At 44.8% G+C, this 25,405-nt stretch overlaps 1 protein-coding gene across 1 annotated transcript in view; it reads right to left on the reverse strand.

The window, feature by feature from the left end:
- LPGAT1 (lysophosphatidylglycerol acyltransferase 1) overlaps positions 1 to 25,405 on the reverse strand; it is a 784,790-nt gene that overhangs the window by 684,718 nt on the left and 74,667 nt on the right. The window contains exon 2 of the mRNA XM_069608524.1: positions 21,116 to 21,382. Coding sequence (XP_069464625.1) covers positions 21,116 to 21,353 — 238 coding nt within the window. The 5' untranslated portion in view covers positions 21,354 to 21,382. The remainder of the gene's footprint in view (positions 1 to 21,115; positions 21,383 to 25,405) is intronic.

Here is a 25,405-nt window from a genome sequence, read left to right on the forward strand (position 1 = left end):
TCCAACATTAGACTCCACATTCAAATTCTCCTCACTACGACTCTGAAATCCTATTTCATTTCTCATCCATTCACTGAAACTTTGATCTTTCCTAAAATGACTCCCTCTACCATGCTCCAACTCCCAATTCCATTTGCTTACTCTGTCAATATTCCATACTGACCCACCACTTACTCTTATAGCTTTTCCGAGAACTTGTAAAACTTTAACCGGTTTGCTGTATTTGGAATCACCCTTTCTAACACTGTGATCTAGTTTTATCCTTACCATATCGCCTGGTGAAATTTCAACCTTACGCTTGTATCCCATTGACATCTTATTCTTGACTTCATGGCATTTATTATGTCTCACTTCCCTGGGTCCTAATGTTCTTTTACAATTTACCCACTCTGGAGTGAGCAGAGTGTTGGGGGCTCTGCCCCTCATCATTTCAAAAGGAGACAACTCCAAACCCCTTTTTTACTGACATTCTTACACTCCACAGTCTTTCCATGAGTGCTTCATCCACAGGCATGTTGTTTCTCAACACCAACTCTACTGTATCCACCACCATCCTGTTACACCTCTCAACTAACCCGTTGGTCTGGGGGTGGTACAAAGCAGAATACTTCCAATTAATCCCAGATTTCGAGGAAAACTCTCTAATTTCCTAGCTTTTAAATTGAACACCATTGTCACTGATAATGGTTTTGGGAAAACCCCCTCTCCTGAAAATTTCTTTAGGAAATTTGATAATTTCTCCTGAATCAACGTTGACAGCTTTCAATTCCACCCAACTTGAGTAATAATCAATCATAAATATCAAAAACCTTTTCTCACCTATTAGTCTTGGATATGGTCCAACAATATCAATACCTAATTTCATCCAGGGAGCCTCTCCTTTATCTATGACAACAGGCTCTGACTTGAAACTTTTACAACTTTTATCACTGTTCTGGCACGGCCAGCAGTTTCTAACAAACCTCTCAATCAACAGATCAATTCCTGGCCACCAGTATGCAGACCGTATATTACTTTTAGTCCCCGTGATACCCGGATTACCTTGATGTGCTTGCTCTATGAGCTCATCATACAACACTTTCGGAGGTATCAACTTACTCCCTCTCATCAAAAATCCTTCTTCCATTGACAACTCATCCTTCACTTCCCAAAACTTCATACATTCGCCATCAACTGCTCTCTTTTCTGGCCAACCCAACATTGTAAACTCTGCATTTTTCTGTAGTGCTACATCATTAGAGATCTCATCCAGCCATTTTTCCTTAGAGGTCACTTCAAGAACAACCGCCACCATCTCTTCATTACCTTCTGACTCTAAATCCATATTCTTTTACGGTAACCTTGACAAGTAATCTGCAACCACATTTCTCTTACCTGGTACATACCTTGTCACAAAATGATAGTCCTGTAATTTGATGCTGAATCTAGCCAATCTAGGTGATGCTTTACACATTCCTTTCACAGTCAAAACCTCAATGAGTGGCTTGTGGTCTGTTTGTATAATAAACCTGTAACCCCATAGATACTTCCTAAAATAGTTTACAGCCCATGAACATGCCAATAGCTCCTTTTCAATCACAGAATACCTGCTTTCTGTGTCTGAAATCGCTCTGGAGGCATAACAAATTGTCTTCTCCTTGCCATCTTCATCAATTTGGGACAACACTGCTCCTAGACCATTTCCACTAGCATCCACTATAACTTTGGTCACCCTGCCAAAAATATATACACCCAATTCTGTGGAATTGCAGATTTGCCTCTTGATGCAATTCACCGCTTCATCACTCCTTACTCCACACAAATTTGGCCTCCTTTTTTAACAGTTTCCTCAATGGTTCTGTTACATTCGCAAACTTCTCAACAAACTTGTTATAATATTCGCAGAGCCCTAGAAATGATCTAAACTCATCCTTATTACTGGGATTGGGAGATTCCCCAATAGCTTTCATAGCATCACTCTTTGGTTTATATCCCTTACCATTAACTGTGTGTCCCAAATAATCAACTTCATTCATGCCAAACTTGCATTTACTCTTTTCAATCTTCAAGCCCACGCTCTCCAACTTCAACAAAAGATCATTTAGCCTCATGTCATGCTCTTCTCGACCCTTGCCAAATACAATGATGTCGTCCTGATATACAAATATCCCCTTTAACCCCTTCAACACATGTTCCATGACCCGTTGAAATACGGCTGCTGCAGACGCCAACCCAAAAGGCATGCGCTTGTATCTGTACAATCCATGAGGGGTAACGAATGCTGTAATGTCTCTACAGTCTTCTGTCAGAGATATTTGATGGTATGCGCTAGAGAGATCCAGAGTAGAAAACACGTTTGCATTACCCATGCGATTCAGCATTTACAATATTATGGGAAGCGGAAATATGTCAACTATGACGTTCTTATTTACATCTCTGAGGTCAACACAAATTCTAACTTTCCCATTTTTCTTCATCACAACCACAATGGGGCTTGCCCACTCCGACGATTCAATCTTTTCTATCACTCCTTCTGCTTCCAACTTCGCCAGTTCTTGTTCAACCTTGTCTGCTATGGCAAAAGGTATAGGTCTGGACTTCACATGTCTGACAGGCACAGCTCCTTCCTTCAAACGAATTCTGTGCGAAAAGTCTTTTAGTAGTCCCATTTTGTTTTGGTGTGTACCGTTCACAATCTTAACTTCTTCTTTCTGCTTGTCACTAGTGTTGACAATCAAGACTTGCTCATTTTCACATGGATCTAATCAGATCCACAGACCAGCTTGATCTCTCCAGCCAATGATGTTAACTCCTTTTTCTGCAACGTAGATCTTCACTTCTGCTCGCCTGTCTTTAAATTCTACAATACTTGAAAACCAGCCAATAATCTTGATTCTTGACCCTTCAAATCCACCAGGGTTTTTTTATATCAGGATCATTTAGTTTGCTCTTAAGACCGCATGTCAATAGATTTTTCCAGGTTTTCTTCATGATAATCGTCCATGGAGAACAGCTGTCTACCTTTACTTTGAGTTTCCAATTGTCAATTATTATGACACAACTCGGACATTTGAATTCTCCCTCAGGAGGTTCACGGATGGTGAATACCCTTTCTTCATCCGATTCTTCTTCCTCATCTTGTATGACAGAAATTCTCTTTTTCCGTCTGCATGTGACAGCAAAGTGGCCCTTAATTCCACAATTCCCACATTTTTGTCCTATTGCAGGACAATGTCTGGCATAAGCAAAATGTCCTAGTCTTCCACAATTATAGCATCTGTCGCCTTCTTTGGATTGTGCGGTATTTGGCTTGGGTTCGGCTTTTACCCAACCTTTCCCTCTGACCTAGTGTCCTTTGTTCTCAACTCCTCTAGATCTATTGTTCTTGACAGCGTTGTTTTCTGCTTGTTCTCTTGTCCTCAGTGTGTTGACCATACCTTGTTCTCCTGAGTCTAGTGAGGATTTGTCATTCTGTTGCTGCATGTTCAGAACAGCCTCCTGTTTTCTAATTTTCATTTCTTTGGCGCACAAATGACTCTGTTCTATTCGTTTGGCAATAGCCATAGTTTCCGGCAAAGATGGATTTCCCACCATCCAAAGTCTGTCTTGAACCAAACTATCCTTTGCGCGTATGATAATCTGATCTCTTATGAGTTCATCCAGGGTGATCCCATTGCCAAAACGACATGTGCGTGAGAACACTCTTAAAGCCGATACATAATCTTCGATAGATTCATGCTCCTTTTGAGTCCTGGTGTAGAAATTATACCCGTTTATAGCTACATTAGTCTCAGGGGTATAATATTTGTCTAGCTGTCTTATGGCTCTTTCGTGTTCATCAGTGTCCCCAGCTTCATCTATCGGCAACTCTGGTAGCTCCCTGTATTTTCTTTGTCCTTCCAACCCCAGAGAGTGAAGCAGTAGTGATTTCTTCTTGTGAGGGGTTAGACCTTCGTGGTCAACTGTTTGAACATAGTTTAGCCAAAATTCCTATCCGTGGGGCGGGTCTCTTCCTTCGTTAATCAGGGTTGCAGTCAGCCCTGCAGCCAATCAGATTAGCTTGAAGCTAAAAAAAAAAACAAACATGGCACAAACCAACGCAGGCTTACGCGTCGATTCGGAGCATTCGCTCTCGCTCCTGTACACGGTATCGTGTACAACAGCACAAACCAACGTGTTAGTCACGTTAGTTCAGAGCATCAGCTCTCTCTCCCCTAAAGCAGCATAAGCCAAGCACAGCGCTGTGCGACGGCTCGGAGCGTCCGCTCAATTACTGTTCTGCGACGCCTTCGTGGGTCCCTCAGGACGCCAGCAATCCTCGTCGCCAAATGAGGTATGCCAGGAAACAAAGGTAGTGATAAACAAAGCGTTTATATACTATTATGGAACGGGCGCCCTGCACTGCCGCTCACACTCTCGTCTAAGTCTCCCTCTCATCTAACTCTCTGTCGAACCTCTTTTGAACCTAAACATTCCTAACCTCGCAGCAGGCAGGGACGCCGTAGCTAGGAAACGAACAATACAAAGTGAAGGTGGAATACTACAGTATGCTCCATTCTTTTCCATATTAGTTAAAGGTATATTCTTCTATTTGTTTTCACGCATCTTCTTTTTTTCCCCTATACACGTAGTTAACTTCTCCTCAACTTCCTCCTTATTCAGTATAACTTAAAGATGCCCAGTAGCTGCTTCAATTCTTTTAATCTGCGACTCTCTCCCTTCAAATATGTTATTTGCCGAGCAAATAATGTTGCAGGAGATCCCTGGTACACGCAGGGTTAATTTCCTCTTCAGATTCACCTCACTGATGAAGAGGGAGAGTTTTGACGTGCAGCGCAACGTGTGAAAACACACAGCCAATTTCCACCACTGACGCATCTTCTCTTCCCAAAGCTCGTCGCCACTAGTGGGTAACTAAATACAGGTGGGAGCAGTTTCCAGATCTTTATTTCTCACAGAGCCGAGTGAGAGAGGCGGCAGAAGCGAACGGAGTCGGAGCCTCCGTGCCCAACTCATCTTAAACATGCTGTGGCTCCCGCAGGTCACAGGGGGAAGGGAGACCTGCGTGAGCCAAGGATGCAACACTTCTCTGCATATTTTCACCACAATTAACGTAAACAAGAAGTCGCAGCATTCAAGTTGGCAGATTTGTCAACATCGTTCTCATGGTATGCTGGCCTCCCCAGCATACAATTCTGCTGTGCGTAAATACCAAACTGAGTAAGATTAAAAACAGCGGACAGAAACCCCAATTATACGTGACAGGGAAGCAGAGGTTTCAAGAGAGGCTGTCCTGTCTTAAAAGAGTGCCTCGTCAGGTTAAAGAGTGGTACTAGAGTACAAGGCAGGAGCACGTCCACAGAGCTCTCGGATAACACAAACCTTAAACTGCACCATCGAAACTGTGCTTGTGTTTATCCAACAATAGCGCAACGAATTTCCCAGGATATAGAGGGCACGGGGGTTTCCTCTAGGCGGGCACTGAACCTACTTTGGGTGGCAAGAAGGTACCACAGAGAAGTAAAGTACCACCTTGAGCACTGTAAATGTTTTGCTTTAAGGTGTTCATGCCAGCAAAGGGGGAGAGGTTCGAGGGGAGGGGGCTCAGAGAGCAGCCTTAAAGAAGAAAAAAAAAAGAAGGTTTTGGGATGAGAAAGTGGGGGTTACCATCTACAGAATGGACACATAGGTTATCAATCTAAAAGGCTGGCCTAGGTGTTGAGCTAGCAACTGCATGCCAATTTGAAACAATCATTGGCAATGAAAATAGTTTGGGCTTTTGGGTAGGCATGGGAAAGGCACTTGCTAGGCAGAGCCATAGCGGTATTACCTGCCCATTGATTGTAGCAGGTGTGAAATAGTCCAAGTACCTGGACATCTGACAGCAGTGCCTGGCAAATGCAGAATACTTCTACTCAAGACAAAACTGTTGGCTTTGCCAATGCTTGTTTTTAACAGGACTTCAATGACGGACACGCATAGTGTTATATAAAATCGTGTTATATAAAGTCGAGTGTATAAAGACAGACTTGGTTTAGACATTTATTACACCAGTAGCAGTTTTACAACTCCAATTAAGCCTTTAACTCTCAGCAGACTGCTTTGAAAAACCACCGACAGGCAGAGGTCACAGTTTGATAGTGAGGCTTGTTTAAAGCAAGCTCAAAGAGTTCCATAGATGAGCTTATGGGTGGGGAGGGGCAGGGACTAGGTGGGAAAGGCCATAGAGATTAGCATGGCCATGGTAAGTCAATGGATGGGCAAATAATCAAACAACACCTTGAAGCTTTGTGTCCCTCCTCATATGCCATTTCTCCCGATCTGTATTCTAATTCAATAGTTGGCTTATGTGTTTCTGCCACCTAACAGGCCAAACTAAAAAGGGCCCACTTCTAAAGCAAAGAAAAGAGGGGAAACCCACTGAACCACGCGTGCCTTTCTAGCTGTGGTATAATCTCCTCCTGCACCTATTCCCTCCTTCGTGCACCCTTGATCAATCAGAAAGCACATCTCTGATCACATGGATATCAGCCAGTCCAACAATGGGTCTTCTGCTTACACCTGTGGATGGCTCAAGAATTAAGTGCTCACCTTAGACTGCATACGTCTGAACCCCAGCAGAACATAATCAGCCGGCCATCATTGAGAGTGATACATTGAGCATCAATATTGGGGAACCGCACCTAAAGTAGAGCTTAGCAGTGGGAGGAATCCTGCACGATGTGCTGAATAAAAATAGGACACAATCAGGCAAAGAATAGGACCATCAAGAACACCCACCTAACCCGTCAGACACTGACTGTACTCCACAGTTCTATTTTGTTCCCATGAGCTTTAACCTACACATGTGGTTTCAAGCTAGCCAATCTACTGTAAATCATCCACCAGTACGCCAACAACATCCAACTAAATTTCAAAGGTTCATGGGCGGAAAAATATACGAAACCTAGGTTGTTGCTTCAAAAAGGGACCCAGAACGGTAGTTTAGTAGTTACCTCAAGTTGAGCTGCACTATCAGGGATGGCACTCTATTAAGAGGGGCACAGGACACCCAGAAAGGGTATGGGTGGTTGTGCCAAAATAAAGTGGACAGATTAGTACACACACAGCAGAAAGGAAAGAGAACGAAGAGTAGGCAAGAGTAGCAAGGAAAAAGGTACAGAATGAATTCCCTCTTGGGGTGTATGCAGATATAGGAAAAGAGAATTCCACGAACCTTAGGAAATACTCTAGCCTTCTGCACAGTTTGCTATAACAGAGGCCCACGCTGTTTGCTCATGGCTTGGAACAGCAGCTATGGGTGTCTGTAATGTAGAAACGAGACAAGGGAAGGGGCAGAGGTTGACTGATGGGAACCAACAGACAAGCTCTATACAAAAGGGTCCACAAACAGTACAAGAGAAGATACACAGACAAATCCAGGAAAAGGAGGTTGATAGCAAACTAGCAGAAGGAAATGAAAGGAAAGTCGTTTAACAGGATTGGATAGCAGAGGACAGTAAGGAACAAGGTTGAGAGCTCAGAGGAGCAGGAAAGCAATGAGCAAGCCCACAGGAGCAGGGCTGTAAAGGTAGAAAGCCCAGAGGGAAAGGGCTTAGGGCAGCAGAGTAAAGCAAGCTGCACGGCAAGGAACCCAGAAGGGCCGGGCAGCAAAGAGTGAGCCCTGAGGGGCAGGCCGCTGACCGTAGAAGGTTGCAGAGGACTGTAGAGGGCTGCTAGGCCGAGAACCCAGCGGAAAAAGGTAGGTAGTAGGCAGCGGAGCGTGATAAGCTGCAAAGTAGGAACCCCAGAGGACAAGGGCTGTAGGCAGCCGGAGTGAGGCAGGCTGCAGAGCAGGGAGCCCAGAGGACAAGGGCTGTAGGCAGCCGGAGTGAGGCAGGCTGCAGGGCAGGGAGCCCAGAGGACAAGGGCTGTAGGCAGCCGGAGGGAGGCAGGCTGCAGAGCAGGGAGCCCAGATGACAAGGGCTGTAGGCAGCCGGAGGGAGGCAGGCTGCAGAGCAGGGAGCCCAGATGACAAGGGCTGTAGGCAGCCAGAGTGAGGCAGGCTGCAGAGCAGGGAGCCCAGAGGACAAGGGCTGAGGCTGGAAAGCAGCAGAGCGTGATCGGCTGCAATGTAGAGAGCCCGGCAGGGCAAGGGCGGAGGCTGGAAGGCAGCAGAGCGTGATCGGCTGCAATGTGGAGAGCCCGGCAGGGCAAGGGCGGAGGCTGGAAGGCAGCAGAGCGTGATCAGCTGCAAGGCAGGAGCCTGGAAGAGCAGGGCTGAGGCAGGGAGCCCAAAAGGCTAGGGCTGTAGGCAGCAGGTTGTAGCAGACTGCAAGGCAGGACACCCAGAGGAGCAGGGCTGAGGCAGGGAGCCCAAAAGGCTAGGGCTGTAGGCAGCAGGTTGTAGCAGACTGCAAGGCAGGACGCCCAGAGGAGCAGGGCTGAGGCAGGGAGCCCAAAAGACTAGGGCTGTAGGCAGCAGGGTGTATCAGACTGCAAGGCAGGAGCCCACCAGGGCACTGGAACAAAAAGCAGGTGAAAGCAGGAAACAGCATACAAAGATGTAGCTCAAAGCAAAAAGGTGCCGGAAGGACTCTCAATGCAAGAGAGTGAGCTCTCGCAGGCAGCAGCCTTTATACTGCCCAGCCCAGCACAGAGGCAGGCTAATTGGTTGCACCTGGCTCAGCACACCTGCAGACAATCGGCCACCTCCCTCTCTGTTCCTGAGCTGGTGGAAGCAGAGCAAATCCCTAGGGCTTCTGGGGATTGTAGTTCTGATGAAGAAAAATAGGAATAGCCAGGAATAGATGGTTATAGCCAAGTGCATTATGGCAAGTGTAGTTTTCTGGGAAAAATAAAAAAGCACCAAAGTCTTGCAAATGGGAAATAAAGTCCAAATAGTGAATAGCGGTTGATCCAAGAGTTTTCTGTAGATAAATGAATAACAATTTGTCCATATTGATCGCCAATGTATGCGCCCGTGGCGCAGGCATGACATGCACCAAGACTGAACTGCTCTCCCAGGGCTACTGCTCTCCCAGGGCTACAGTCCTGGCTCATCATCACAAACTTGCAATGATTAGCGAATCGCATGCGAGAAAACATTCAAGCATCCAGAACGTATTCTACCAATTATCTGGCACCTTCAACTCCTCAAAGCACGGGGTTTAACGCGCAGACGCAAACACCACCCTTGAGTGGCAACACAGTCACTATTAAAAGCAGCCTTCCGGGCAGCGTACTTGCTCATAAAACGTTCAGTCACTCCCAGCCAGGATCAGAACTCATGACATTTCTACCAACAAGAAAAACAAATAACGTTCTGCTTTGTCAAATATAAAAACATAAAAAAGGAGGTTAGCAACTTCGGGTGGACCACCACAACAGTGAGCAGCCTACCCAGACTGGGCAATAACGGTAAAGCACTGCAGACCAAGACTCCCAGAACTACACTTGCGAAACTCCGTCTCTATTTAATGTTCCAACGACGGCACAATTATTACCACATTCTGTTCTCGAGCTACATACCACCCGCCTCAAGATCAGCTGCACATTTCTAACTTTTGGCTAGCTTCCCACATACAAACTCACCTCCAGCTAGCCACACACTGGCATAACCAAACAGACTTGGTCCTTCCACCGAGAGCTTGCTTGCATTCCAAACAGGGTGCTCTGCTCCCAATACACAAACCACCATGATCCCTTTTCCTTCAATGAGGGACAAGGCCCGGTTTCTAAACCCCCCCCCCAACCCCCCCGTCAAATGACCCAGCTCACATCTAGGAGGGGCAAGTCCTTGCGGAATATGAACAAGGGCATTTGCTCTACTGCTTCTTGAGGTACAGGCTATATACATATGTGTTAAAGAAACAAAAAGGAAGGCACAGGTACAGGACAGCGGAGACTAGTCTAATAAAATCCATGTGATAGGGAGAATCATAGCTAAAGAAATTACTGTATACAACCGACTACCTTAAAAAGGCAGCTCCAGCTCCAGTCCATTTTTTTATGTTTTGCAAAAGTGGTCTGCATTCTGCTATTATGAAACCCTCCCCAGTCAAACCAGGCAATAAAATATATTTAAAAAGGCAAGAGGAGCAGTGCGGGGCGGAGCGGTGGAGAAAAGGACACAAATATATATGCACTTTATCTTTAATCTTGCCGTTTTTCACAGAACTGTATTCAAGTATGATCTTGTGCTATTGAAGCAATAGGTACTTTCATCTAGGCAGTTTTTGATCATGGAATTTATAATTTTGCGCATTTGCACAGAGCTGTATTTCAAGTATGATTTTGCATCTTGGGTGCAATATGTATTTTTTCATCTAGGCAACTCTGCTATTTACAGTCATGATTGTTTATATTTTGCATATTTGCACAGCAACTATTTGGCTATCCTTATGCACTGCTCATGCACTAGATTTAGGCAATGCTGATTTTTTGCTTATGGCATTGTATGCAGAACTTGCACGTTAAAGTATAGTTTGATGAGATTGCAGGTAATGAAAGCCTACAGCACTCTGAAAAATATTCTTATTCCTACATATAGCAGCAGCAGTAAAGTGCAAACAGGCTGAGAGCTGTATAATTGCTTATGTGACCATTGGGTTGTTTCGTAGCATTCGTTACGATACCATTATTTTCAATTGTGTTGCTCCGAGTAGCAACATCTGCAATTTGATCAGGATACAGGTTATTAAAGTCTGAAGTATTATGCATTTTATTGTCGCTGCCACATCCAAGAGCAAGAATATTATCCATACAGCCTAGAACTGTATTTGATAGCCCGTGTGTTTCGCAGTGCTTAACGACACTACGATTTTATATTACGCATCAAGTTTTGTATTCATACATATTTTCTCTGTGTCAAACACACCATTTACTAAAATTAGCAACACGTTCCAAAATGAGGACACGTGCAAGAGTTGCACCATTGCATTCATCTCCCAACATGTCCTCGCAATGGAAAGTAGCAAAGGACCAAAAATCCATATTTTTGCAATCATATAGATGGCTCTCTTTTTCTAAGAGTGCTACATACCAAGTGTTTGTTGTATGTGAACAAGCAGCCAGAGGGCCGCGAAATGCATTTTACTGCGTGCTTATCTGTCCATGTGACATCAATTTTTCATACCATCGCTTCTGGAAGACTTTATTCTGCTCTCGGGCAGAGCGTTTATCGCAACTCCACTGGAGTGCAATCCCAAGAGTTAAATCTCGATTTTACTTATAACCTTAACGCCCCTTTAACAACATTCTTTCACTGAATATACAGTTTGATGTCTGGGTGTTAATCTTAGCAGTGCACAGTGGTAGCACAAGTTATGGTTGCACCATAACTACCAGATTTCTGGTGTTTTACTTGTAACCATAACGTCCCTTTAATAAAGTTTTTACCAGTGCAGCCTAATTTGCTACAACTTCCTAATTACACTCTCACCCCCAGTATAGCAGCGTTTTTCGCCCGATCTAGGAAGTTTAAACCAAAAACATTGCCATTCCCCACCTCCTAGCAACATTCTTAACACTTCTAGAAACTTTCAGCAACTTTTTACACCAATTTTTTGTTTGTCGATGTTCTTGAACGTCTGACGTCAATGCAGACTTTCCAGACAGCGTCACATGACCCTGCACGCACCATGATGACGTGTTCACGAATGGGTCTGTGCTTCACAGACATTTTCGAAACTGCATTTTCAACCGATCCAGGAAGTTTCAAGCTGAAATTGTACTCTTGCACAGCTCTTAGACCTATTCTTACTCAACTGCAATCCAGGAGAGAGCCCCGCTTCGAGAGCATTAGCTCACCTGCTAACTTCAAAAACGGCATCAGTCCTGGCCCAGGGGCCACCACCACCAGCCGGCGGGCCTAGGGAAAGGCGCAATGATGCAGAGGAGGATCAAGAGGACCAGGACGATGAGAGAGGAAAGAGGACATGCCTACCTCCAACACCCAGACAGAATCATGGGTGTGGTGGTTCTTTAAGGCTGTTAGAGAGGTACCAAAGATTCAGGGATACCCATGTTGAATGCAATGAGTGTGGAATCACTCAGTCGCAGACAACAAGGACAGTAGTCCTTTGGTACCAGCTCCATGCGCAGCCACACCCGCTCACACCACCCAGGTGCTCTGTGAAAGGCTGTCCCTTTCTCAGGAAGTAGTAGGCCGTTTTCCTCTACCTCATCTCAACCACTACTGCCACCGCAAAGGCTACTCCTGTGGGGCAGAAGATCCCACCAAAAGAGGCTGTTGATCAATATCTTTCCAAGACAACAATACTCTGTACAGACCCACACTGCACCACACCACACCACTCTGCAGAAAGGAGCAGTTTCAAAGTGCTTTTGAGGCTGCAATCAAGGAGAATGAGCAAAACTTTTACATAATTTTTTTAAAAAAAGTTATACTTTATACATAAACATTTTAATTTCTCAATTTTTCTGAATACTTCCTCATTATATATTTTGTTTAAAAAGCAAAGTTCGTCTCCATATCAAAATAGCCAGGATACAACTTTGACAGATTGTATACTCTGTGTCACTTTTCCAAATATAGAATATTAGCGAGGAATTGCGTGATCGTAAATATTGCTTTTGTGTCTTGACCACTCAGCATCTGCGCCCATCTCTTGTCTGCTTCTAATTGCGGGGTCGAAATCTTGAAAACTGCCGAAAAGGCTTCTTTTGTCGCCAAGTGCCGGGCAGATCATGATCAGATGATATAATGTTTTGGGATCTTGCTCACTCCTACAAAAGCGGCAGTTCATCTCAGTCATTGGTATCTGTCGGATTTCCGTAAGTCTTTCTCTAGTTGACAAGACGTTTAAACTGATTTTCATGAACAATCATGGATTTTTGGGTCCGGAAATAGCATCAAATATTTGGGCAGTTAGTTTAAAGAGCGCAAATCAGTGTCAAAGTGGATGTTCATAGAATACTTTTATTTGTCTTCAATAGTTTTCAGGCAGTCATTCCGCTGGATCTTTATTTTGGCGTATTGTGGTTGAAGTACCAGTGATTCTATCAAGATGTCTTCTTGAATAGATTTCAATTCCAGCTTTTTTTATCCAGTTTTTCAATACTGTGTTATTCATTGTATTAGTGGTACATCGTAATATTTGTATTGCTGGTGTTGTTTCATCAGCAAGGACTTTTCGAAGAATGTCTAGCTGTTTCCAAAGGACTATGGAGCTTAGAGACTGCGTTGCAATTTCATATCTTATCGCCGGAATTGGATAGTTCTTCTGCAATCTCAGACTTTTCCACCAAAAGGCGGCTTCCATCTTATGCTATTTTACATTTCCTGCACATATCATAGTTTCACTCCCATATGTGATAATGGGAATCCCTGTGTCGGTAGAAGGCTATAATCCGCTTCAAAGAAAACTTTGCATATTTCCTATGCAGGAGACAACCTTGTCTTGCTAAGGACTGCATTATTTCTTCCATATTGTCTTTCCAATCTTTTTCCGTCATAGATTGATTAATTATTATACTTAAGTATTTAAACGTAGAGTCTTCTTCCAATGGTTTACCATCCACCGTTAAGTTATACGATTTTTTTCTTATTCGGTGGTTGTATCGGTCAAGGACATATATGTGGTCTTTTTTGTATTGATACGCAGCTTATTCATTTCCATGTATTCTCCAATTTTTCTCAAGCTTATTTTTAGACCCAATATCGTTTTACCTAGTAGTATGATGTGGTCCGCATGCATCACTGAGGAAATGGGGATTAAGTTAACTTTCGGTGGATTTGAATTCCTATCCCCGACATGATCTTCGAAATCAGCTGTATATAGATTGTATAGGGTTGCCGCAAGCGGGCAGCCCTGTTTCAATCCCTTCCATGTCTTTATTTCCAAAGTAGTTATTCCACCTTTTGAGAGTCCGATCTTTATGCTCGTGTTGGAATACAAAAGTTTAACTGGTTCCATAATGTCCTCTGGGCAATTCCAGTCTTAGTTTCCTCCAAAGTTTTTTCTATTTATCGAATCAAACGCCATGTTTAGGTCGACAAAGATTGCATGCACCTTAGTATTCGCCATTAAGGCTTCATGTTTGATTAAATTCAAGATGAACAGGTTGATATTGGTACCTACATTTCCGTAAAACCCCTTAGATTTAAGGCACGCCAAACCTCTTCCCCTGTCCAACTGCCCCTCCATATCTGTGGTCGGTGCCTCTTCCCTCACCCACCTTATTTCCTGGCCTCTCCTGCAAAAAAAAAAAAAATTAAAAAAATATAAATAAATCAAAACCAAAAAGTTGTTTTCGGCGACCTTTCACAGTTAAAAAAATAGAACAAAAAAATGGATCTTATAGGATTGTGGAAGTGGGAAGCAGGCAAAATGAGGGAGGCCATGAGGGAGACCCCAGACAGGGCCATAGTTTTGGACTAGGGAGTCAGACCAGGTGGGGGTGTGTGGTGTATGAAGACAGACTGGGTCCCCCTCTGGCAAGAACAGGCCAGCTGCATTGAAAAGTGGGAAAACAATGAAGGCACCAAAGTCGTTGTAGAAACCAGGAACACATTTATTAAAAGGAATAGGAGTAAACTCATAGCCAGCAGGACAATTCACACACACTGGACGCAGGTGATGGCCTACACTGGGATGTAGGCACAAGGCAGGGCATCGACAGGCACACTAGCTAGGCACACCCACTGGCATGGGGCCCGGGAAGTACCCTTGGATGCGCATGGGAGCAGGGACTTGAAGGGAAGGGTCGGAGAGGAAGTGGGAGTAGGGGGTTGGTAGAGACATATGGCTGAGAGAAAGAGAGAAAGAGAGAGAGAGAGAGAGAGAGGGTGGACGAGAGAGAGAGAGAGAGTGGGTGGACGAGAGAGAGAGAGAGAGTGGGTGGACGAGAGAGAGAGAGAGAGAGAGAGAGAGAGAGAGAGAGAGAGAGAGAGAGAGAGCGAGAGAGAGAGAGAGGGTGGACGAGAGAGCGAGAGGGTGGACGAGAGAGAGAGTGGGTGGACGAGAGAGAGAGAGAGAGAGAGAGAGAGACCCAATGAGAAAGGGGGTGCCCAGTGATAGAGCGCGCACACAGAAGCACACGAGGGATAAAGAGAAAAAGAGACATGCACAGACACGCACAGGGACAAAGGCACAGGGACACAGACCAGGGGGAATCACCATACTTAAGGGGTCCCTACCTAAGCTGCTTCATTCGCCGACCATATGAGGGTCCTTAATTGGAATGGTTTTTCACCGCTCAATGTCCTCACCTCATGCAGTAAAGCCCTATTAAATTCTGGGGGGCCTACTCTTCCGGCCCTGTTGGTCGAAGCTCTCACCCCAGTTTGCGATTGAACGGGCCCATCGCTACCCGACGCCGAAGCCCAAGCCTGGCACTCCCCACTGTTGCGAGAGTATTGAACTACCGGGACAGAGACTCCCTGTTTCGCGCCACAACATTTAAGGGTGAGCTACTACTGGGCTCAGCCAGGATTCACCTGTACCCGGACTTCTCTGTGGCTATCCAGCAAGAGTGCAAGACTTTCCTCGCCGTTAAGAAAAAGCTGCAGGAGCTAGGGGTTAAATACTTCATGCTATATCCGGCAAGATTCAGGATTGAACATTAGGATCGCGTCTTCTCCTTTACTACCCCGGAGGAGGCCTCCAAATTCGTCGATTACCACTTTCCGGGCTGAAACCCAGCTCACACGACCTCGGCGAGCCCACTTGTGTTCATCTTCCAGGGAGCGTCCATCACTACCCCGATGTTTGATACTTGGCCCACCTACCCGAGTACCTCCTATAATGCACCAGTTCTGCTCCAACGATCTGCGACCGGTGTGGATGTTTCCCACAAATAAGTTTGAAAAACTGCTTGACACACAACCAGGGACTCGAGGTCCAGATCACCTCCAAGATTATAACGTCGGCACATTAAATCTTCCAGTCTGTATGATGCCTCGTGGTACATGTCCTCGTGTGGGCAAGTATACATATTTACCAACTAGATGGCGGATGAACACATTGTTTGCATGAGCATGGAACATTAGAGGGCTAGGCAATCCGAATAAGATGCGTAAATTACAACTGTATGTGGAACGCCTCAAGGTGAAGGTTCTTTTTTTTTTTACAAGAAACTCATGTAATGGCAAGGGGATGCGAGGAGTTCGCTAGAACATGGGGTCCCCAGCGATATTACACTACCTATTCCACCCAGAACCGGGGGGTCATGATAGTAATTCATAAATTCCTCAAATTCATACATAAGGCGTCACACCTCGATCCCTTGGGACGTTATGTACTGTTTGGCTCTCTTTAGGGTTGGGAGGTGGTTTTGCTTAACGTCTATAGTCCCAACGTGGACGACCCTGACTTTTTCGCCCATATTTCCTCTCGACTGTTGGGATTCCCTCTTATTCCTATTCTGTGGGAAGGGGACTTCAATACCATCATTGATGTTCACTTAAACCGATCCTGCACGAGACCCTGCCAACTCTCTAAAGCCGCGAATACCATCCTAAAAATACAATCACAACTAGGTGTAGTAGATGCATGGAGGCTATTGCACCCCGCCTCTTGACTCTTTTCGTTTCATTCCACGGTCCATGACTCACACTCAGGCATTGACAGATGGCTAGTCTCGAACATGTTCGTAAGGACGATTTCCCAAATGTCCATCCTACCCAGAACCTTCTCAGGTCACGGTGGCACTAAATTGGGGCAGAAACCATGGTACAACCTGCGTGTGAAGACTGAAACCCCACACCTTATTGGATCCGGTCTTCGAATCAGAACTCGGGTCCAGTATTGATGACTTCTTCGTGTTGAATTCCGGGTCGGTGGGTTCTCAGGCCACATTATGGGAGTCGTTTAAAGCCTAGATCAGGGGTATTGCACTTTCTAAGGAGGCAGGTATCCTTAAAACGATTCAGAGGACCATTGGGGAGGGGGAATCTCTCCCTTCGGGACTTGAAGCCCAATATGTCACATCCCCGTCTATCGCTACGTTGGGCAAGATTGGCATGGCCCTGGATAACTTCCGCGAGCGGGCTGAACTTGAACACAAGTTCCTTGATGACACCCGGGTTGCTCGGAGCTACGGAGAGGGTGAGTGTCCTGGGCGCCTTTTAGCTAAATTCATTTCCAGGAAAATGGGGCGCCTCATATCCCTGTCATTGAAAGGACGGACAGTTCCTTGGCACTCTCCTCCCAGGGCATCAACGACGAATTTCGCCTGTTTTATGAAAAACTATATAGTAACACGGATGATTTGGTTTGCGTTTTTTCTTTTCTCTTATGGACTTCATTTGCCTTTCCTTCATAGAATTCTCTTTCTGGTTTAGTCTCTGCCTTTTAGCATTTGTAGTACTTTCCCTCTTCCCAGGATATTTGTGTCACATTCTAAATCTCTTTTTCAGCTTTTATTGTGATTCGCACGTTCTTATTATTACAGTTCCATTTGATGAACTTTAATTTCTCCGTCTCGTCAATTCCAGTCAGACAAGTTCCTCATACTTCATAACGATTCCCTGGCTGCCTTACGGTTTTCCCAGTTACCTTGCATTCTATGGAAAAATGCCTCTGGTGCCGGGTTTGCTTCGGTTGTTCGCCTTCCCAGCCTTCTCTGGTGTTCCGCTCTCTGTGCGTCCAAGTAACACAGCGTGGACACAGTTCGCCGACTACAGAGCGCAGGGATTTCAGCATCCTTGTATGTTTTTCATGGTCACGTCTTCTCCTTGGTTTCTATCTCTGCTTTGCTCTTGCAGCAGTTGCAAAACCTTGGGACTGCCTCTCTCAGGTGTTACGCTGTCAGGGGGGGCTTCCCCTGCTTGCTTATGCGTCTCTTGGCTTTGCGTTGCTATGTGCTCCTCTTTCAGTATCCTCGTCTGGAGATTTCCGTTTTAAGAGACCGATCCTCTTTCTTGGTTGTAAGAGTATATTATAGTTTTGTCTTCAGGCTCTTGATTTGATACGGTTCTTTACATCCGATAGTCCCATGTATGCACCCCGGGTTATGACTTAGGGAGATCTCACAGGAATGGGAGTCCTTGTCCCCAAAAAAAGTGTTGTGAGGCATAGCATGGGGGCGGGGGGGCAGGCAGTCCCTCTCATGGAGGTCCCACTTGCCTAGACCCTAGGGAGGGTCTTACAAAGTGGGCACACCTCCCTAGCCTCAAATGGGGAGGCTCCCCCTTGGGGAGAAGGGACGAATTCCCTCGATTTGTCGCAGCTAACAGAAATTTGGTGGCCAACTCATACTGTTAAAATCAAAAGGGAGCCCGGAGAGAGACTTCATGGGGCCTACCAACCTTAACCAGCTCAAGTCTAGACAAAGTCACTGGCACTAGCAGACTAGCCCTCCTGTCACTAAGGCTAAAATCAACAACCCAGCACCCCATCCTAGTTCATTTCAACGCAACCCAAAAAACATGCTGTGGATGGTTCAGCATCTTTGTTCCAATTCATTGCACTAGAACAGGTGGGCATTTGTGGGGATTAAAACAGTAGGTTGTCCGTTCCCAACTGGTCACACACGTACAACAGTCCTACTGTGACAGTGCAATAGTTGCAGTTCCGGTCTAAGAAACTGCCCAGGCCTTCCTTCCTCTAAAGATCTTGCCTGTAAGATTGCAGAAGTTCAACGAACAGATGTATTACTAATCATTTAAAGAGGATGACTCTTGCAAAAGGCATGCGGCTCGACATAAAAACACACACAGCCAAAGGAGAGAGACACGCACAGGGCCACTAAATGTGCGTTGATTTCCCAACGAAATGCACTGAACACGTATGACGAAGAAAGGACTCCTGCTGAGCAGGAGTACAGGAATACCTAGTGGCTAAACAACCCACTCGGCCCCCACACTATTACTAAACAAGCAGTTATCTCGATCAAAGGTAAAACATGCACAGCCTCATAGGTACACCTTGACCTTTTGTAGTAGTGCAGGCAACACTCTTCATAAGGGGAGCAATTGCTAAGTTGTGTGAGATGGTTCTGTTAAGAACTATAGTCTCAAATAAAAAGAATGTCCAGTCATGATTATATAAAAGTATACTTTTAATCAAACCATAAAATACAAAAAACTACTCCGAAAACCCTGTAAAAGAAACGCAATGAATGTAGAATTGTGTGAAAAGGCACTCTGCTGCTTACAATGAAACGGTTCAAAGGATATATCTTTGTTATAACAAAGTGGGAATGGCTCAAATAATGGAGATGAAGAGGCGCTTGGGTGTCTAGGTTGAAGAAGACTCTAGCAGTAACCATGCAACAGCTTGGATGTCGTCTATGCGGTTCGAAGATGGAGGGAGAGCCGGTGGGGAGGGGGTATGGGGGGCACGCCCTGGGTTCTGTGGTTGCTTTCCAAACCAGGGGTCTCAGGACAAGCAGAGTCCTAATGCACTTTCTTTCCAAGGTGCTTGAATTGCAACTACAGGGGATCCTTCCACTCCAGTGAATAGGAGTCAGTTTCCAGTGTAGGCAGTATAGAAGCCTTGGTCCAAAAGCAGTCATGACCACCATTACCTGATGATGGTCAGGGGACAGTGCTTCTCTGCCTTGGATGCCTTCCGTCTTTATCTCCCAGGAAGAGGAACTTCTTAAGGGCTGGATCCCCAACAGATGTCCAGATTAATTACTCTTGTCCGTGTGCAAGTCCAGAGATGAATTAAAGAATGACAGGGTGTCTCTCTCCTTTTAAAAACAAAAGGTCACAGGAGATTGACCCAAAGGAAGCCTACTGGAAAGGGTCCACTTCAGGTGGTTGTAACAAGTGCCCTTTGATTTAGGACATTACACAAAGTAACTTGCCTGCAGGAAATGGAGGGAACGCGAAAAGAAAGCGCCTTAACAGAAATCAAGATGGTGGGATGCTTCTCTCAGCCCACCTCTCGTCTCTGACTGCTCCAACTCGTCCCCCCATCCCATGCTGTTCTTGTGGAACATTCAATGTTACTGGCGCGTATTGAAATAATGACCATAGTGATCTACCAGCACAGTGCTCTCCCTTTTTCAAATTACCATATTTGGCGTTGCTTCTGGTCCCACAGTAAATCTCCACAGAAGGGCGAATAGGCCTTTCTGGGACGAGAGTCCACAAATCTGAAGTGTGCACATGTTCAACATTAGATGCTCACCCAAGCACTTATCACTGGGATAATTCATAGGCTGCAATTATGGCAATGTGTTCACTAAGGGAAAGGAGTGTCCGTGGGGAGCAACGAGCATGGCCACCAGACTAGGGCAGCATGTCCTCAGACCCTTCCGCTGTAGGGTAGCTAGCAGTACATTTAGACATTGCATGAAAAAATAGCAAACAATGTGGGGCAGGAAACATTGAGGAGTCTCTGAAAGCCACGAATAAAACTACGTATTCGCAACAAGAACATTTTGTACCTCAATGGAAACGCCCTCCCCTCAATCACTAACAGGTGGCCCAATTTACAAGGGAACGTCTAAAAAAAATGTCGTTAAGTTCAGCTGGACATTATTTCTCCTTCCACTCATCTCGAGGTTTTCTAAACAACATTACATCAGCAATAACTGTGCAAAACGTCAGAGCACTAAATAGTGCGGTTTAAACAAAGCAGATACTGATCATGTAAACTGCACCACTAATATGGATTTACATTTCTATGTACATTCTAAAGCCGCTAGCAATGCAGTCATGTGAGGGACCTGGACCATAGCACGGAGCGCCGCCAATTAAATGACAAAAAAAAATACAAAAAAAATAAAAAGGGTACCAAAGCCTACTACAGACAAGTCTCGAGTCATAAAGAGTCACCTAACTCTGGCTGATAGCATCACAGCCAGTGCGTCCTCCCGGTGACCCGGCAAACAGCCAACTGGCTATTAGACTCACGAAAGAGACAAGCTTGCAAAAGGGAACCCGCATTAATTAAGGTGGATTTGTGAATCAAAGAAACTCAGCAACTTCTGTTGTACATCGTCATACTTTCTATTAAGTGGGGGCAGTTACTGGAATACATCCTGTACATACAAGGCAAATAATACAAAACCATTTAGGTACACAATTTACAACCAGTAGCCCTGCCAAATGCTTACATGCCACAACTCTGGCCATTCAACACCATTCAGGTGGCAATCCTCAGAGCACTCTACTCCACATGGTTAGAAGGAATATATTACAGCATCTGAGCAACCTTAAGACAAAGTGTGAGCCTACCTGTATAGCCAGCCGTCCATCCCCACGAAGCGACCATCGCTAAAAGCCATTTAAACATGACTCCTTCGATGTACCAAAAGAGTTTCCTGTCCACCACCCGAACAGGTTGTAGCACTATTAAATATAAAACGTAGGACGGAATGGCAACCAGATTATTGATGAACATGAAGACGAATCTCAGGATCACTTTGAGCGTTAAAAAGAACATCTTCTGAATGCGGGTTACAGTCTCAGCCATCCTTGAGCACAGGAATCCGAGGGTATGTCCTAGAGGGTGGTGAAGAAGAGAGAAAAAAAATACATGTAACAAAACAAACATTCACATGGCAAGAGAATACATACGAAACAAGTACATGCATCAACCTTCAGACGAGCCCTTCACAGAAAAGTCCCAAAAAGTTACCAAAAACGTGCCAATACAGAACGACATGATGCAAATAACAAAATTATAAATATAAAAATAGTTTAACAATATGTGGTTCTGGAGGAAATGAAATGCTTTGCAAGTCTAATTAAGGTATCAACTATGTTTCTTTTGGATCAACGCTCGATTCAACTCTTGGCTAACACTGTACAAGCAACCTGAAATATATATGAGAACCCAAATCAGTTAAAGATTTGATGAAGTGGCTCTCGTGCAGTTGAACAAAAGCTGTGTCTATAGTTTTGTTTGTGAAGTTAGCCTACAGTCAAGCGCCGACACCTCAGGACTTGCACTCTGGCACAGTAACGTTTCAGAACGGGAAGCTATAAATGAGCAACCTTTGGCCCACTGCTGGTTGTTGAACAGGTTTACTGTTGAATCTATTAATAACCCTGCTTAGTCGCACCATAAAGCTGTTCATCCGCTCAAAACGAGTATCTACTATGAAGAATCTGATGAGGTCAGAACTTCTTTCCCTGAGGTATTGTATTGGAACATATGAAGCGCATTGTTCGCCCAAAGACATCTTGAAGCTCCTTAGCAAGGGGGTGGGGGGGGGGGGGGGGGGGGGGCCGGACAACGTATATAACAGAAGGGTTTTCAGGGACTTGCTAAAAGAGATGGTTAACCGTGCTCCTAAGAGGGTGAGGCAAAGAATTCCATAGCCCAGTGACTGCCACCGAAAAGGAACGGCCCCCAATCTGACTATACTTAGTCTTAGGAACAGGTACGAGACAAGCAGCTGAAGACTGCAGAGCTCGGCCCGGGACAGATGGCTGAAATTTGCTCTGTAGATATTCAGCGCCCGGACCATAAAAAGCTTGGTGTAGCAGAGGACTTTAAATTGGGATGCATTGGGCTACTGGGAGCCAATGGAGTTTCCGAAGAATAGGAGAGATGTTGGCGCAGCGCGATGTAGAGGTAGCCAACCATAATAATCAACATAAATTGGACCAACGGAACAGGGAATAGCCTCTCAATAACATTTATCTCTTCATAAATACCAATAAATGTTCAATTGTCAATTTCTAAAAACTTTTATTTGCATATCAAAATTCATATGAAATACTGATAAAACATTTGGACAAACAGATATCTACAAATTCCACTCATACCGATTCACTCCTACCATTCATTCTACTTTTTGCTTTTTTATCTACCAAATCATTGGCATATATGTCTTTTGGCCTCCTGCATAGACAGCCTCAAACTCCATTTACACATGAACAAAAGTCCTCCATCCAATCCTCTGATGGTTCCGTCTGCGTGTTCCTAATCACACCGACATACGTCTACACGTGTTTCGGTTGTCTTTTCGGGACGTCAACATTCGTCGCCCTTAGTTCTTGCAACCTTCTTCAGGACAATTTTTTTTTTTAGGGAGTTTTCTTATTCCCATAAGCATCAAGTAGGGCGAGTATCACCACTCAAATTGATTATATCTCAGTGTGCAAATTTATTGCAGAACGTTCAGACTTTCTTCAAGAGAGGTTCTTCACAACACAATCCCAAGGGAACTGTTAGTCCCGATTAACTCATCCGTCTCTGATCGTATTCTACATATATGATGCCTGGAGGACCAGGGACTGTGATCAGGCACCCCTTTTGTTTATAATATTGAGGTAGCCAACCATACAGCAGAATTTTGAAGGACCGATAAGCGTTGTACAAGATAGGTGGGTTGGGCAAGGAATAGAGAATTACAGTAGTCGATAGAGGAGGTGAAAAGAGCAGAAACCACAGACGCGCACAGATGCGCTAGAATAAAAGAAAGAACACAGAAAAGGAGTTTAAGCTGAAAATAACCCTGCTGACAAACTGTGCCAACCTGTGGTGCCATAGAAAGAGGATAGGAAAGTTTCACCCCAAGATCTTTAACAATAGACAAAACAGAAGTCGGGGCAAAAACAAAGCAACTATAAGAGTCGCTAATGTCTCAATTTGTTGCCCTTTGTTTCACTCACAAACATTCTCATACCCCATATCTCATTTGTTCTTTTGGAGCCAATTAGCCTGTCTACCAAAAATAAATGGTATTCAAATATCAAAAATATACACATATACATCCATTATAAAACTCTAGAACTCTCTGCCCCTCTCATATTTGAGCCAAACCACCTGAGGGTCCGGAGGCAGCTCAAAACGTTCGTCTTCTCCTCTGATTTCTCTCCCTCCCCTGCTGACCTACCTGTCTGCTGTACAGACTGGTTGCATGGCTACCCTCAGAGTCTTACTGGGTACCAGACACCTACCATGCACTTCAGGGCTGTAACTGTAACCCTACAGTCCCTTGTTCTCCTTACACTACCCAGAGCCGCACTGCACATTGCTGCCCTGTTTTCCCTTGCACTTCTCCCCTGCCTCTCTTTCCCCTTGCACTTCACGTTCTCGCACTTGCATGATCTGAATGACACAAGGTCTAGTAAGATCGGTTGTCTTGTCCTCCATCTTCGCTCCCTTGTCTTTTCACGCCTAGAAACACTTGTGTACAGGCGCCTTATAAATGACATATCATCATATCAATGTTGTTAAAACAGAAGCTGATGTATGGAATCCTAATACAGTACACATCAAACTTGCATCAAATCTCAGTGGTGGGGTTAGTAAAGTGCACCATTATTCCACAGATTCATTTTTTTCAATTTGTTGGCGCATTCTTTTCACTTAAGGACAAAATCCCTGGTCTCGACTTAAACTTGCTTGTTTAATCCATTTGTTTGGCCAGTCTCTTGTAGGTCAGTTTTTTTGGCCAAACCTATTTTTGCAAAACACACAGTAGCCAGACAAATCCCCGACCTCGGGTTTCTCATCTCAGACCATTTCTAATTTATGGTGCAATGCATTTAAAACAAAAAAAGTCACCACTTGCGGGTTTCGGCCTCTTAATTAGGTGTCAGCTTGTTAGACACAAGTGCTCCACATAATTTCTAATCAGGCCTTCATCAGAACAGATAAGCCACAACTTCTTATATCAAAAACAACTTCTGGGCAGAGATCCGACAAGACTTTTTCTCTTTTTGATAAACAGCTCTTGGGACCCTTCAGGGTTGTCCCATTTTGTGCAATACATGCTACTGCCACTCTTGAAGAAACTTTCTTCAGTCTTTAAACCGTCATTCATGGAAGTCATTCTTAGGATTCTTTTTTTTCAAATGCTTTTCACGGTAAATCGTGCATGTCTTCTCTCCCATTTTGTCTTCCGTTCCAAATAGGGCGTTTTTATTGTTCAATAGTTCGTGCTGCATTTGCCGGCTTCCAAACGTGTAGGAAAGAACAGATGAGATGTTACATATGATAAGGTGTGTGAGTGAAACAAAGATTAAACAAATTGAGGAACTAGTGTCTCTTATAGGGGCTTTGTTTTTGCATGTTATTTACATCTGGTAGAAAGACATTTAGCTGGACCCCAGCTTTGTTGATCAGAAGTCAGGGGGCCCAGAAAGAGTATGGGGGGCCCCACCACCAGCACCGCAGTCTTCTCGCCGTTCAACTTGAGCCAGTTGTTGTAAGACATCAATTCCCCACCGCGTCCAGACAAACACAAAACCTGGCCACCGACTTAGGAATGGAAAGGTCAAGGGTGACCAGAATCTGGGTGTTGTCAACATATAAATAGCAGAGCAGGCTGTGGGAGAAGATAAGTGTAGTCAGAGGTTGAACGTAGGCATTAAATAAGCCCATAGAGATGACAGACCCTTGGCGAACACCACATGAGGGCTGCCGCCTGAGAATGGCGACAGTCCAAGAGAATAGAAGAACCCCAGGCCAGGACAGTATCAGAGAGGAGACCCCTGCCAGATGATCTACGAGGACCCCATGATCAATAGTGTCAAAGGCAGCGGACAGATCAAGCAGCAACAAGGCAT

Source organism: Ambystoma mexicanum, chromosome 4q (assembly GCF_040938575.1).
Source record: "Ambystoma mexicanum isolate Mex_15411 chromosome 4q, UKY_AmexF1_1, whole genome shotgun sequence".
Taxonomy (NCBI): Eukaryota; Metazoa; Chordata; class Amphibia; order Caudata; family Ambystomatidae; genus Ambystoma; species Ambystoma mexicanum.